The sequence below is a fragment of the Salmo salar genome, chromosome ssa27 (genome assembly GCF_905237065.1).
Source record: "Salmo salar chromosome ssa27, Ssal_v3.1, whole genome shotgun sequence".
NCBI classification, from domain to species: Eukaryota; Metazoa; Chordata; class Actinopteri; order Salmoniformes; family Salmonidae; genus Salmo; species Salmo salar.
This window is the reverse complement of record NC_059468.1, coordinates 31,666,811-31,683,855: the sequence shown is the minus strand read 5'-3', so window position 1 is coordinate 31,683,855 and position 17,045 is coordinate 31,666,811. Positions and strand designations below refer to the sequence as shown.

Genomic DNA, 17,045 nt, shown 5'->3' with positions numbered 1-17,045 from the left:
TCGTTCATTGTAATTTTCTCAGAAAGAGGGGGATGAATTCTGAATGGGAATGATGATGTGCACCTTCAGAACTGGGTCATGTTCATTAGGGCAGGTACTTTTTAAAAATGTTTTGTGACCGAAGACATAACTGAGCCTTTCCTATTGGACAAGTTCAGGTAGCCCCTTTCCTGTTTCAGTCCGTTTTCTTCGGTATGGTGCTTAATGAACAGAACCCCGAAGTCTGTCAGGCTCACCTCTGTCAAGGTGCTTTGTGAGCAACGCTGCCTGACTGGTTGGTCTTTGAGCGGAGTCTAATAAATTATTCATAATGAGCGCCATGTTGTGAAGGGACCATGTGTTCCTATTAAATGGGATGAATATTCGAGCCGTTAAATAGTGTGAGTGGAGCCGCATGGACAGAACAGAATTGTTTTCCTGCTCAAGACGTGTCATTAAATACTGAATATTAATGACCGTCCCATGGGACTGGGGCTGCCTCTCTAATGGGACCCTATTCCCTAAATAGAGGACTAGTTTTGACCAGAGCCTTATGGTATGGGTCCGTTTGGGAGGGTGAATGAGTCACAAGCCACAGATATCTGAAAGTAGATAGATGACCTAGTTCTCAACAACTGATGTAATTTTGAATTGAAACCAGTAAGTACTAACAATTTGGTTAAATGAGTCACTCATTGCCTTTCCTGTAGGGATTGAAGTTGTTCCAGTATTATTATGGAAAAGCCCCTGCTTGACTTTTAACACACACAAACAGTCTTGTACAGCTAACCTTGTGGTGACACACAATTCAGTCATATTCCAAATACTATTTTCCCTAACCCGTACTCTTACCTTAACCTTAACCCAAAAACCTAAATCTAACCCCAGCTCCTAACTCTAACCCTAAAACGAACCCTAGTTCCGAACGTTAACCCTTAACATAATTCTAACACTAATTCTAACCTTGATCCTAAACCCCCTAGAAATAGCATTTGACCTCGGGGGGGACTAACAAAATGTCCACATTTTTGTTCGTTTGACTTCTGCCCCCCCACACACACACACACACACACACACACACAGTCCTTGTCAAAGTTCATCAATGTCACCCCTGTCACTCCTGTCCTGGGCCACACCAAATGGCCATGGTTAATCCACTGGTGTGACAGAATGACAGATCACTTGTAATTACAATTGGAGAATGAATATGAGACTTCATTATGAGCCTGTATACAGACTCAGAGACTGGCAGGTGTGTGTGTGTGTGTGTGTGTGTGTGTGTGTGTGTGTGTGTGTGTGTGTGTGTGTGTGTGTGTGTGTGTGTGTGTGTGTGTGTGTGTGTGTGTGTGTGTGTGTGTGTGTGTGTGTGTGTGAGAGAATTTTTGATGGAGAACTGTGAGATTGTAATCAAAAGCGGGGATGGGAGGGTTCTAGGACACGAGTGATACATCTGGTCTCCCTGATTAAGGTTGGTCACTATACAGCTCTCTAGGTCTGCCTGTCTGTGTCCCTGCCAGTCAGTCAGTCTTGGAGGAGGACAATCAACCCAGACCCGAGGGAAACACTTAGACGGCAAAGCCCACACTGAGGGGAGTAAATATGGCCTCTTGATGGTGGCGTCTCCCCTTCCTCCTGGAGGAGAACATAAAAACCTACCGGACATACATCTTCTTTAGGGGAGACAGACAGGAGAGGAACAGGAGACATTGGTGTCTCAAAAGTATCCTCCCATCATACATGGATGGCTCTGTTCTTCCAGAGAGGAGAGAGAATAGAATGAAACTGAGTATTTAGGTTTTGTCCCTGTTTTCTTCCCCCTGAAGGCCGAAAGGTGATAAAAGAGTGTAGAGGAGAGGAGTTTAGTACCTCCACTAGGATATGAAAATAGGCCATTGGAAAGAATGTCACTTTATAGTATTGGCATCTATCCCTGTTGGCTATCTTTCTCCCCCTGTTGACTGGCTGGTGGGTGGGGTGTTAAGTGAGAGTGGAGAGAGGAAAGGGCCTTGATTAGTGACAGGCTTCTGAGTGTCCCCAGACACACTCTAATTCTCGCCTCTGCTTTTTGGGGGTCACTGGCTGCTGAGGAGAATTAGGATTAACAACAATAATGTATGGCGAGACCAACAGCCTAATGGAGAGAGTTTGAGGTGGGAAGAGTTCAGGGATGTGTTCAGTACAGCATTATTACCTTTCCTATTTCAACATGTTTTCCCTAATGAACATGAGCCTGATGAATGCTGTCTACTAAATAGAAGGGAGTAGGGGAGGTCGTACCTCTGAAAACATCTAAACAACAAAAGGTTACGTAATCCTGCTACAGAGGTAACAGAGATGGGTTCAAACGTTCACTGCTCCAGATAACTACCCAGTCGTACTGTATCTGGAAACATGACAGTGTAGTTATTATCTTTCCGTTTCCCCCTCCCTGTCTTTTGTTTGTTTTCCAAGGTCATTGTTATGCCAAGTTTTACTCAGAGCCCTGTGATTACCACAGTGGAACATATTTGTCTCCCAGAAGATAAACCTGGATTAAAGAGTGTAATCAGCTGGAAAATTCTGATTTTTTTTTTGGGGGGGGTCAGGATTTGGTGATGCCACCGGCTTATCAAATCTGGAATTATAAATGGGATAATTCCTTTAATTCCTCTTTGTGGCACTCAATCACAGTATGCATGGATGCCCAAATAGTGGATTTGAAGTAGGGCCATTTCCACTTGTTTCTCTGTGAGCTTATGCTGATTTTTATTTTGAGAGGATTACTCCCCCCCCCCCCCAAAAAAAAGAAAAAAAGAAACAACCTTGAAGCCTTAGTCTGAAGGTTTTTGGGTGCTGTGTTGTCTCTTCTGGTTTCATATTTGTATTCCTTTTGTGATGTCTTGTCTTCCCTCTATCCATTTTTTATTTCTTACCCCTGGCGATGGATCAGTCTTTCTTTGGGAAGATTTCACTAAGCTTTTCGGATCAGAATCCTGCACTATAATCGCTTCTATCCACAGACAACAACACACACACACACACACACACACACACACACACACACACACACACACACACACACACACACACACACACACACACACACACACAGACTTGTATACTCTTCCTCCCTTTCTCTCTCTCCCCCTCCTTTGTCTCTCTTAATTTCAATTCAAAGGACTTTATTGGTATGGAAAACTTATGTTAACATTGCCAAAGCAAGTGAAATAGATAATAAACAAAAGTGAAATAAACAATCATAAATTAACAGTAGACATTACAGTCACACAAGTCAAAAAATATACAGTGGCAAGAAAAAGTATGTGAACCACTTGGAAATACCTGGATTTCTGCATAAATTGGTCATAAAATTTGATCTTATCTTCATCTAAGTCACAACAATAGACAAACACAATCTGCTTAAACTAATAACACACAAACAATTATACGCGTTCATGTCTTTATTGAACAAACCGTGTAAACATTCACAGTGCAGGGTGTAAAATGTATGTGAACCCTTGGATTTAATAACTGGTTGACCCTCCTTTGGCAGCAATAACCTCAACCAAACGTTGTCTGTAGTTGCGGATCAGACCTGCACAACGGTCAGGAGGAATTTTGGACCATTCCTCTTTACAAAACTGTTTCAGTTCAGCAATATTCTTGGGATGCCTGGTGTGAACCACTCTCTTGAGGTCATGCCACAGCATCTCAATTGGGTTGAGGTCAGGACTCTGACTGGGCCACTCCAGAAGGCGTATTTTCTTCTGTTGAAGCCATTTTGTTGTTGATTTACTTCTGTGTTTTGGGTCGTTGTCCTGTTGCATCACACAACTTCTGTTGAGCTTCAATTGGTGGACAGGTAGCCTTACATTCTCCTGCAAAATGTCTTGATAAACTTGGGAATTCATTTTTCCGTCAATGATAGCAAGCTGTCCAGGCACTGAGGAGGCAAAGCAGCCCCAAACCATGATGCTCCCTCCACCATACTTTACAGTTGGGATGAGGTTTTGATGTTGGTGTGCTGTGCCTTTTTTTCTCCACACATAGTGTTGTGTGTTCCTTCCAAACAACTCAACTGTAGTTTCTGTCCACATAATATTTTACCAGTAGCGCTGTGGAACATCAAGGTGCACTTTTGCAAACTTCAGACGTGCAGCAATATTTTGGGGGGATAGCAGTGGCTTCTTCCATGGTGTCCTCCCATGAACACCATTCTTGTTTAGTGTTTAACGTATCATAGACTTGTCAACAGAGATGTTAGCATGTTCCAGAGATTTCTGTAAGCTAGCTGACTCTAGGATTCTTCTTAACCTCATTGAGCATTATGTGCTGTGCTCTTGCAATCATCTTTACAGGACGGCCACCTCCTAGGGAGAGTAGCAACAGTGCTGAACTACAAAAACCTAGGTGTCTGGTTAGACTGTAAACTATCCTTCCAGATTCACATTAAGCATCTCCAATCCAAAATTAAATCTAGAATCGGCTTCCTATTTCGCAACAAAGCATCCTTCACTCATGCTGCCAAACATACCCTCATAAAACTGACTATCCTACCGATCCTTGCCTTCAGCGTTGTCATTTACAAAATAGCCAACACTCTACTCAGCAAATTGGATGCAGTCTATCACAGTGCCATCAGTTTTATCACCAAAGCCCCATAAACTACCCACCACTGTGACCTGTATGCTCTCGTTGGCTGGTCCTCGCTACATATCCGTCGTCAAACCCACTGGCTCCAGGTCATCTATAAGTCTTTGCAAGGTAAAGCCCCACCTTACCTTATCTCAGCTCACTGGTCACCATAGCAACACCCACCCGTAGCACGCGCTCCAGCAGGTATATTGCACTGGTCATCCCCAAAGCCAACACTTCCTTTGGCCGCCTTTCCTTCCAGTTCTCTGCTGCCAATGACTGGATCGAATTGCAAAAATCACTGAAGCTGGAGACTCATATCTCCCTCACTAACTTTAAGCATCAGCTATCATAGCAGCTTACAGATCATTGCACCTGGTCATAGCCCATCTGTAAATAGCCCATCCAACTACCTCATCCCCATATTATTTTTTGTTGTTGCTCCTTTGCACCCCAATATCTCTACTTGTACATTCATCTTCTGCACATCTATCACTCCAGTGTTAATTTGCTAAATTGTAATTATTTTGCCACTATGGCCTATTTATTGCCTTACCTCCCTAATCTTACTTAATTTGCACACACTGTATATAGATTTTTCTATTGTGTTATTGACTGTACGTTTGTTTATCTGTGTTGTTTGTGTCGCACTGCTTTGCTTTATCTTGGCCAGGTCGCAGTTGTAAATGATAACTTGTTCTCAACTGGCCTACCTGGTTAAATAAAGGTGAAATAAATAAATAAAATAAACAACTGCATGAGGGTGTGATTATAGTTTGTTCTAGAATCACAACAGCATGAGGGTGTGATTATAGTTTATTCTAGATTCACAACAGCATGAGGGTGTGATTATAGTTTGTTCTAGAATCACAACAGCATGAGGGTGTGATTATAGTTTATTCTAGATTCACAACAGCATGAGGGTGTGATTATAGTTTATTCTAGAATCACAACAGCATGAGGGTGTGATTATAGTTTGTTCTAGAATCACAACAGCATGAGGGTGTGATTATAGTTTGTTCTAGAATCACAACAGCATGAGGGTGTGATTATAGTTTGTTCTAGAATCACAACAGCATGAGGGTGTGATTATAGTTTGTTCTAGAATCACAACAGCATGAGGGTGTGATTATAGTTTATTCTAGATTCACAACAGCATGAGGGTGTGATTATAGTTTGTTCTAGAATCACAACAGCATGAGGGTGTGATTATAGTTTGTTCTAGATTCACAACAGCATGAGGGTGTGATTATAGTTTGTTCTAGAATCACAACAGCATGAGGGTGTGATTATAGTTTATTCTAGATTCACAACAGCATGAGGGTGTGATTATAGTTTGTTCTAGAATCACAACAGCATGAGGGTGTGATTATAGTTTGTTCTAGAATCACAACAGCATGAGGGTGTGATTATAGTTTGTTCTAGAATCACAGCATGAGGGTGTGATTATATTTTGTTCTAGATTTACAACAGCATGAGGGTGTGATTATAGTTTGTTCTAGAATCACAACAGCATGAGGGTGTGATTATAGTTTGTTCTAGAATCACAACAGCATGAGGGTGTGATTATAGTTTGTTCTACAATCACAACAGCATGAGGGTGTGATTATAGTTTGTTCTACAATCACAACAGCATGAGGGTGCAACTTCATAACAAAAGGCTGAGATAATCTTACTGGTGAATAGATACACAGGCTAGCTTCCTTTCCTTATCTCCTTTCCTTAATGATGACATTCTGTGCTATACTGTGAATGAAACATACAGTAGTCCACTGTAGTTATTTACTGTACTAATATATAATATGAAACATACAGTACAGTAGTCTACTGTAGTTATGTACTGTAGTTATATATATGAAACAGAGTCATATAGTGTAGTTATATATAATAGGAAGCATACTGTACAATAGGCTACTGTAGTTATATACTGTAGTTATTATATATAATATGAAACATATAGTAGTCTTCTGTAGTTATATACTGTATTTATATATAATATGAAACATACTGGAGAGTAGTCTACTGTAGTTATATACTGTATTTATATATAATATGAAACATACTGGAGAGTAGTCTACTGTAGTTATATACTGTATTTATATATAATATGAAACATACTGGAGAGTAGTCTACTGTAGTTATATACTGTATTTATATATAATATGAAACATACTGGAGAGTAGTCTACTGCAGTTATATACTGTAATTGTAATATGCAGGACAGGAGGACAGGAGGTGGTTCTGATAGGAAGCCATTCAGCAGGATGTGGCTATAGCCAGCAGTGAAGGATACAACAGTATCCTGTGTCCTCTGACTTTCTAACTCTGATGTAGTGGCACGCCTCGTGATTCTCTCCCACAGTCTAACAATACGAATGGATAAGCAAGTGTTAGGGATGCGTTGAGTGAATGTTCTCCACTGATGCATGCTGAGTATTACAGGAGGCTAGGCAGTATAAAATTAGCCCCCTTCACTCTGCCCTTTCCCCCTGAGGGAAGATTCACTGGACTGTATTACAAAATGTGCACTGATAAAACCTTCTATGATTTATCTACTGGGAAGTGGCTCTCCATCCCCTTACCAGCACACATGATGTGCTCCTCTGACCCCATAAACTGGCAATGGAGTTATTCACCATTAGTGACTCAATCCGACGCCCTTGTGTGCCCGTTTGTGTGAGTGGCGCACACGCTTCTGTGTGTGGGTTATTTAAGCAGTAAGGCCCGAGGGGGGTGTGGTATATGGTAAATATATATATATGGCCTTCCCTGTGGCTCAGTTGGTAGAGCATGGTGTGTGCAACGCCAGGGTTGTGGGTTCGATTCCCACGGGGGGCCAGTACAATTTTTTATTTTTTTATTAAAATTAAAAAACAAAAATGTATGAAATGTATGCATTCACTACTGTAAGTCGTTCTGGATAAGAGCGTCTGCTAAATGACTAAAATGTAAAATGTATATCACAGCTAAGGGGTGTTCTTATGCATAACACAATGCAGAGTGCCTGGATACAGCCCTTAGCAGTGGTAAATTATCCATATACCACAAACCCCAAGGTGCCTTATAGCGATTAAAAACTTGTTAACAACATAATTAGAACAGTAAACAAGTAATTTTGCATCATACCTCTGGTATTTTATTTTACATTTACATTGAAGTCATTTAGCAGACGCTCTTATCCAGAGCGACTTACAAATTGGTGCATTCACCTTATATCCAGTGGAACAACCACTTTACAATAGTACATCTATATCTTTTTTGGGGGGGGGTTAGAAGGATTACTTTATCCTATCCTAGGTATTCCTTAAAGAGGTGGGGTTTCAGGTGTCTCCGGAAGGTGGTGATTGACTCCGCTGTCCTGGCGTCGTGAGGGAGCTTGTTCCACCATAGGGGTGCCAGAGCAGCGAACAGTTTTGACTGGGCTGAGCGGGAACTGTGCTTCCTCAGAGGTAGGGGAGCCAGCAGGCCAGAGGTGGATGAACGCAGTGCCCATGGCTTTCAGCCAATCAGCATCCAGGAGTCAAACTACCCGGTTTATAGTTGCCATCCGCACCATTAGTTCACACGGGCTCTTTACTGTAGCAGCAAGAGAATGTTGAAAATATAATGTTTTCTGGCCTCTCGAGTCACTGCATCTTTGTGCAAGAGGCATCACTACAGTCCCTGGTTCGAATCCAGGCTGTGTCCCATAGAGCGGCACACAATTGGCCCAGCATCGTCCGGGTTTTGCCGTGGTAGGCCGTCATTGACTTGCCTGGTTAAATAAAATAAATAGAATTCTCTAGTGTTTTGTGCTCTGTTTAAATTACTGCTTCCCAGAGGTTCTTTGGCTCTCTCTCTCTCCCTCGTGAGCTCTGCAAACGTCCTCAAGAGCAGACTTTTTGAGGAGATGGGAGGTTTGCCCAAAAGCTCTGAACAGTGATGTGAAAGTGTTTGATATGTATTCAGATAACTGTATGTGTGCGAGTAAATAATTGTTTTCCTCCATCTAATGTGCCTTTGCACAATGGCGTATTTATATCACATCATGAGGCTGTTTCCTAGACACAGATTCATCCTAGTCCTAGAACTAAGAACCTCCATTGAGAATGCTTTTGGACCAGGTCTAAGATGAATCTGTCTGGGAAACCAGACCCAAATGTGTAGCCTAGATTTCCTTCTCTACCTATCCAGACATCGAAGGTCTTACCACCTCTCCACTCGTCTAAATCCCCCTCTTTCTTCTCCTCCCAGGTGATGCAGGTGGTAAGAGAGCAGATCATGCGAGCGCTGACACAGAAGCCTAATTCCCTGGACCAGTTGAAGAGTCGCCTGCAGAACCTGAGTTATACTGAGATCCTGAAGATACGCCAGTCTGAGAGGATGAACCAAGAAGACTTCCAGTCGCGCCCCATCCTGTGAGTCAATGGAGTGTGTGTGTGATATTACTGCCTGAGAAAGGAAGGAATCAGTGATATTACTGCCTGAGAAAGGAAGGAATCAGTGATATTACTGCCTGAGAAAGGAAGGAATCAGTGATATTACTGCCTGAGAAAGGAAGGAATCAGTGATATTACTGCCTGAGAAAGGAAGGAATCAGTGATATTACTGCCTGAGAAAGGAAGGAATCAGTGATATTACTGCCTGAGAAAGGAAGGAATCAGTGATATTACTGCCTGAGAAAGGAAGGAATCAGTGATATTACTGCCTGAGAAAGGAAGGAATCAGTGATATTACTGCCTGAGAAAGGAAGGAATCAGTGATATTACTGCCTGAGAAAGGAAGGAATCAGTGATATTACTGCCTGAGAAAGGAAGGAATCAGTGATATTCATTAATTAGATGTAACCAATCCTTTGTTAAAAAGAGGACTAAAACATGAAGCCAGTGAGATCGAAGAAAGAAAATAGCTGCTAATATTCATGACATGGATCTTCTCATGCCCCATACTTTAACCAGTCCAAATAAAGACCAAAACAAAGGGAACGAGAGAACATATGACTGTGGAAGAAAGGAAACAAAGGGAACGAGAGACAATATGACTGTGGAAGAAAGCAAACACTTTCATTAACACACATTTAATAGACCTCCATCCCTCCTTTCTTTCACCCCCTTTTTCATAAAAAAAAATAAATTCAGCTATTGACATATGCTGCATCTGATGCATGCATTCGGTTCCCCTCACGATTGAAAATCTGCATTATAATCTTATTTGCCTACAAATGGTATTCAGAGTGAGTACCCCATTAAGGTCTTATTAGGCTTGTTAGGGTTCGTTCCTTTCGTCCTTGTCAATCATTGGCTCATTGGTGAAATTAGCATTATGACAATATCTTTAATTAAATCATTCAAAAATCTTTATTAATGCAATTGCAGACAGAAGTTGACAATCAGGAACATAGTACGCATGTTTCCGAGTAAGTTCTGCATCAAAGAAAAGGTCTCAAGTTGTTTTGTTAAACCTTAAGTCCAGCCCTGGTGATGTCACTACCTACATCATTACCTTTTTACTCCTGAGACCAAAACCATGCCTACCAAGCTATATAAACAATGGCTTTCAGAGTTATCTAAAACTTAGCAGTAAATGTCCGCTCCCCAAAGTAGATTTATTGTGGAATGTTTGACTAGTCTAATCTCCTTCACTCCCCTGCAGAGTTCTGTCTCAGTCACACATTTCTCAGAGGGGTCTCTTTATAAGAGGCAGAGAGAGAGAGAACTAGAAAACAACTGTGGAACAATTCTGAACCTCTATAATGAATATATATATTGTTAATCTGTAGTCTAGGACCCTATAAATGTAAGGAGGGAGGGGTCTTATAACCCCTCCCCTTCTATTAATACAACATAAGCATAATCCATTTTTCTAATACATCAAACATTTTGGTACAACCCTTATCATGATCCCTAGGTGAACCCGACAGGCTGCAGCAGTGGTCAACAACCTTTTCTGAGTCAATATCCCTTTCTGAGTCAAAATGCAAGCTGAGATCTACCACTCAGATTAATTTTTTTTAAACATGACTTATACCTATGCAACATTAACCAATTAAAAACAGTTCTGTAGCAGTGAGGTTTGTGCAGTAGGCTCTAGGCTCAATACATTATCACTGCGTATTGGCTACGCTTGAATTGCCTTGACAATGTTGTTCTTCTCAGAGATAAGGGGACACAGTCTTCCAGCTGATGGCGAAAGTCACACTGCATCATTTCTGCATCATGCACCAATTCATGTTGTTACTCCTATGACCAGAGAAAGGGAAATATTCCTCGATATTAAAAAAGACAAGCCGCAAATAATAACAATGCAAGCTTATGGAAACACACATTTTATGGCTTATTAAACTGTTGAACATTAACTTACTCATAAAAACAGAAGCTCTTTGTTTTATTTGTTTTGTCTCTCTCTGGTCATGGTTCTAAAAGCTTTGAAATCTCACATCAACTTTGCTGTGCGTCGAGGCTACTTTTTACATTCTATGACGCGAGATCTGTGCATACACGTTGATCTGAGCTATCTGATTGGCCAGCGGTAGACCTTTAGGTGCACTTGATTTGCTCTCTGGGCCTGCCGGGTAGACTGAGTTTTAGTTTTTTTAGCTGGTAAGCATTAGAGGTTTGGACAAGTATTGTTCAAGCGTTAGGTTTGCAATGTGCTATAAAGAAAGACCTGTGTAATATTTACATTCTGTAAAGGCGTTCATTCAAATTAGACTAGCTACTTTAAACAGGATCTTATAAATAATTAATATGACATTCATTAGTGCAGAGGAAACTTTTGAGAGAAAGTGTTAGTCAGCATCGTAATGTATAGAAGGGGAAAAAAGTCATTTATAATTGATTCTCAAATCCTCTATAGAATTTTCGTTCAATATTCCACACTTCTATATAAACTGCATTTCCATGTGTGTTTGCATTCCACTCCCATCTCAGTGGGCCCTGCCACTTCATACTCTCTGTCCAACTACATTCCAGAGTATTATCTTTGAAGGAGCTCATTTTAGTTAACTCAATTGCAGGTGATTTTCAGAGGCAAGGAGAGAATGACTTTGAGCTGTGATGAATCTGATTTATAAAATGGCCGTGCCAAAACATCTGAGACACAGACCCTGCCACAGATAATGACTATCTCACTATGGGAGTCCAGCCATATAGATCATTCCCAACCAAATGCTATACCAGTACAATACATGTACTTGTCCTGAATCCATTCCTTAGCATTCCCCTCTCCCCGACAGTTCGTTATCGGAGTAGGGTGAAGTTGACCCTAGACGCTGATCTTGAGCCAGTTTAGCATTTTCCCCACTAATGGTTAAGGTTTGAATTGGTGGAGGGGAGATTATCCTAGATATGTACCTAGGGAAAACGTTACCCCTGGTCCACTGATGATCTGAAAGCACAGAGCTGCAGTGAAAATAAGAGCTCGGGAAAGGCACAGAGAAACTGATGTAATGAGAAAATCTGATTGGACAGCCCTCTAATTGTCTGTTCGCTCCACAGCAGCCCTCTCATTGGTTGTCAGATCGATCCACAGCAGCCCTCTTATTGGCTGTCAGCTCCACAGCAGCGTCCTGATTGGCTGGTGAGCTGTAGGACTGTGTGGGCACTGCATGTTTCCCCAGTCAATAGGTTGTATGTATAATTAATGTTGGCTAGCTGTTAGGGGCTGTGTTCATATCTTTCATTCCAGAGACAGAACACGCAGAGAAACCTACATGTTAGTCCACATGACAGGGATCACAGCAGGGCACTGTGCAGCAGTGAGTCTGGATGGGGTGGAGAGGGGGGCTCTCTCTCTCTCTCTCTCTCTCTCTCTCACACACACACACACACACACACACACACACACACACACACACACACACACACACACACACACACACACACACACACACACACACACACAGTCTGTGGCCAGTCAGTCTAACAGTGCCAAATTTAGGTGTCCATTAAATTTAGAAGGTGTCCACTACATTTAGGTGTCCACTACATTTAGGTGTCCACTACATTTAGGTGTCCACTACATTTAGGTGTCCACTACATTTAGGTGTCCACTACATTTAGAAGGTGTCCACAACATTTAGAAGGTGTCCACTACATTTAGAAGGTTTCCACTACATTTAGAAGGTGTCCACTACATTTAGAAGGTTTCCACTACATTTAGAAGGTGTCCACTACATTTAGAAGGTTTCCACTACATTTAGAAGGTGTCCACTACATTTAGAAGGTTTCCACTACATTTAGAAGGTTTCCACTACATTTAGAAGGTGTCCACTACATTTAGAAGGTGTCCACTACATTTAGAAGGTTTCCACTACATTTAGAAGGTGTCCACTACATTTAGAAGGTGTCCACTACATTTAGAAGGTGTCCACTACATTTAGAAGGTTTCCACTACATTTAGAAGGTGTCCACTACATTTAGAAGGTTTCCACTACCTTCCACTACATTTAGAAGGTTTCCACTACATTTAGAAGGTGTCCACTACATTTAGAAGGTGTCCATTACATTTAGAAGGTGTCCACTACATTTAGAAGGTCCAGAGTCATTGGAGTCAATCCTACTGTATGGTAATAACGCTCACTTTGATTGATATTTGAGTTGCCAACAAGCGTTAAGTCCATTTGAAGATAAAATAAACCAACCAAATCATTTTTGTTGAAAATTAAACTGAGATGACAATGATGTAGCTATATCGAGGACTTTTTCCAAATCGATCAAATACATTGATGATGATGATCAAGTAAGTGCCTTATTGAAGATCGATGTAAAAAAAAAAAAAATCCACTGGGGCTGACGCACTTGATCCCTTTCTGCTGCATCTTTCTGGTCTCCTTACTGCAGAGTTCCTGGGGTTATCCCTAAGAGCTACACAAAGGTGAAGATCCTTCTGACTTGGATAACTACCGTCCAATTTCCAAACTATCTTGCCTTGCCAAAGCTACAGTTGAAGTCAGAAGTTTACATACACCTTAGCCAAATAAATTTAAACTCAGTTATTCACAATTCCGGACATTTAATCCTAGTAAAAATTCCCTGTCTTAGGTCAGTTAGGATCACCACATTATTTTAAGAATGTGAAATGTCAGAATAATAGTAGAGTGATTTATTTCAGCCTTTATTTCTTTCATCACATTCCCAGTGGGTCAGAAGTTTACATACACTGAATTAGTATTTGGTAACATTGCCTTTAAATTGTCTAACTTGGGTCAAATGTTTCGGGTAGCCTTCCACAAGCTTCCCACAATAAGTTGGGTGAATTTTGGCCAATTCCTCCTGACAGAGCTGGTGTAACTGAGTCAGGTTTGTAGGCCTCCTTGCTCGCACACACTTTTTCAGTTCTGCATACACATTTTCTATGGGATTGAGGTCAGGGCTTTGTGATGGCCACTCTGACGTTGTTGTCCTTAAGCCATTTCGCCACAACTTTGGAAGTATGCTCGGGGTCATTGTCCATTTGGAAGACCCATTTGCGACCAAGCTTTAATTTCCTGACTGATGTCTTGAGATGTTGCTCCAATATATCCACATAATTTTCCTCCAGCATCTTCACAAGGTCCTTTGCTGCTGTTCTGGAATTGATTTGCACTTTTCACACCAAAGTACGTTCATCTCTAGGAGACAGAACGTATCTCCTTTCTGAGCGGTATGACGGCTGCATGGTCCCATGGTGTTTATACTTCTTGGCTGAGGTCTTGGCTGATTTATTTTGATTTTCCCATGATGTCAAGCAGAGGCACAGAGTTTGAAGGTAGGCCTTGAAATACATCCACAGGTACACCTCCAATTGACTCAAATTATGTCAATTAGCCTATCAGAAGCTTCTAAAGCCATGTCATCATTTTTTCTAGAATTTTCCAAGCTGTTTAAAGGCACAGTCAACTTAGTGTATGTAAAATTCTGACCCACTGGAATTGTGATACAGTGAATTATAAGTTAAATAATCTGTCTGAAAACAGTTGTTGGAAAAATGACTTGTGTCATGCACAAAATAGATGTCCTAACCGACTTGCCAAAACTATAGTTTGTTAACAAGAAATTTGTGGAGTGGTTGAAAAACGTGTCTTAATCTTAGTGACCCCTTCGAGAAAAAAACTGGCTTTTAATGACTCCAACCTAAGTGTATGTAAACCTCCGATTTCAACTGTATCTTGCTTTGCCAAACTTTTTTAACTTGTCATTGTATTCTTAATGAGCACCAATCTGGTTTTAGACCGGGACATAGCACTGTTTCAGCAGCTACACTTGTCTTTGATGATGGGCAATGTTGTTTAAATTATACACGTCATTGTGCTGCCTTATTTCTTGACCTGTTGAAGGAGAGATAATGGTCAATGTTTGAGATGGTTGGCCCTTTCTTACTTGTTCAAAGGTTGTCTGAAATAGGCCTAAATCAGGCATCTTGCAATTGGTTCAATAACTATCTAACGGACAAGACACTGTGTGCTTTCTGATGGTATCAAATTTAGTTTCCTCAATATTACGAAAGGGGGGGTTATTTTGTGCCTTGTTCTCTTCACTCTTTATATAAGTAACATTGGTCTATCTGTTAAAACATGGAACGTTCATCTCTTTGTAACTGACAAAAAAAGCTGAGATTTGAGATTGGTTTCTTCTATAGAAATAAATCCTGCCTGACTTTGGAAAGTATAAGGAAGATTGTTCAAGCAACACTTCTCCCAGTAGTTGATTATGGTGATATCATTTTAAAACCTTTTACTCAGCACTGCATTCAATCATTGGGGGACAATTTTCATTCACTGCATATTGTATAGTTCTGTTGGCTGGGAGTCTCTGATCCAGCACTGACTACTTCAGAGTCTACCCTACTAAAACAACTCACGTATTAATTGGAGATCCAGCAATTTTCAGAGCCACTCTCTGGACTGGCTGGTTCTGGCGGTCCCGCTGGTCTCCACTGACCTGGGGGAAATGCTTTTAGTTGTTAGGCCACCAGCTCATGGAATAGCCTTCAGCCACCTAGAAATTAGACTCGCTGGTCTCCATTGGACAGTTTACATGGAGTTTAAGGGAGGTGATGTGTGAGAGTTGTGTTTGTTTTGATTCATCTCGTTGTATATATTGTATTGATATTATTATCGTACATGATGTGTGTTAAATGTTGTGTTCATGTTCCCAGGTCTCCCTTGTAAATTAGACCCTGGTCTCAATGCTGATCCACCCTTTATTAATACAAGTTTAAAAAAAATCTCAACTAACAAAAAACTGTTCAGTTATGTTGATGCAACCGGTCTCTCAGAGTGTCTGTGTGTGACTGGATGGTTCTTTGTTACTGATTGACTGGTTTCTGTTCGATGTGTGTGACTGGCTGACTTTCTTGGTCTCTATGTGACTGAATGGTTCTTGGTCTTGTCTGTGTGACTGACTGACTGACTGACTGACTGACTGGTTCTTGGTCTGTCTGTGACTGACTGACTGGTTCTTGGTCTGTCTGTGTGACTGACTGACTGGTTCTTGGTCTGTCTGTGTGACTGACTGACTGGTTCTTGGTCTGTCTGTGTGACTGACTGACTGGTTCTTGGTCTGTCTGTGTGAATGACTGACTGGTTCTTGGTCTGTCTGTGTGACTGACTGACTGGTTCTTGGTCTGTCTGTGTGACTGACTGACTGGTTCTTGGTCTGTCTGTGTGACTGACGGACTGGTTGTTGGTCTGTCTGTGTGACTGACTGACTGACTGGTTGTTGGTCTCTCTGTGTGTGACTGACTGGTCTCTGTAACTGACTGTTTCTCTGTCTGGTCCGTAGGGAGCTGCGGGAGAAGATCCAGCCAGAGATCATGGAGCTGATCAAACAACAGAGGCTCAACCGTTTGTGTGACGGAACCTGTTTCAGGAAGATCAGCAGCCGCCGGAGGCAAGGTGGGGGACACACACACACACACAGACACAGACACAGACAGACAGACAGACAGACAGACAGACAGACAGACAGACAGACAGACAGACAGACAGACAGACAGACAGACAGACAGACAGACAGACAGACAGACAGACAGACAGACAGACAGACAGACAGACAGACAGACAGACAGACAGACAGAGAGAGAGAGAGAGAGAGTTTGGCCTGTGTACATTATTTGCTGCCCTATATACAAAACAACCTCATATCTCACCCAGTGTCACTATCCTACACAGGTTCTCTGTCTCTCTCTCAGGCCAACTCACAGAGGCAGGGAACCTGTCTCTCTCAGGCCAGCTCACCAACCCCCACCACACCATTAAAACACACTCTCTCTCCTTTATTTTCACCCATCCCTCCCTCCCACACTGTCCCTCTTCTCTGTTCAGTCCACTCTATCAATCTGCTCTCTTCTCCTCCTCCTCCACCACACCACCACCTCTTTCTCTCTGTCTCGCTCTCTCTCTCTGTCTCGCTCTCTCTCTGTCCTCTGCAGCATTCCTCTCTAAGTGGGCAGTCTCCTTTGGCTTTGTTGGAGCCACAGTGGTAACCTTGGAG

General features: G+C 41.7%; 1 protein-coding gene across 6 annotated transcripts in view; it reads left to right on the top strand.

Moving 5' to 3' along the window:
* Positions 1 to 17,045, top strand: part of elmo1 (engulfment and cell motility 1 (ced-12 homolog, C. elegans)) — a 180,025-nt gene that overhangs the window by 147,403 nt on the left and 15,577 nt on the right. For all 6 annotated transcript variants that reach the window (XM_014178476.2, XM_045709172.1, XM_045709171.1 and 3 more), the window contains 2 exon segments: positions 8,827 to 8,990; positions 16,335 to 16,447. In XM_014178476.2, coding sequence (XP_014033951.1) covers positions 8,827 to 8,990; positions 16,335 to 16,447 — 277 coding nt within the window.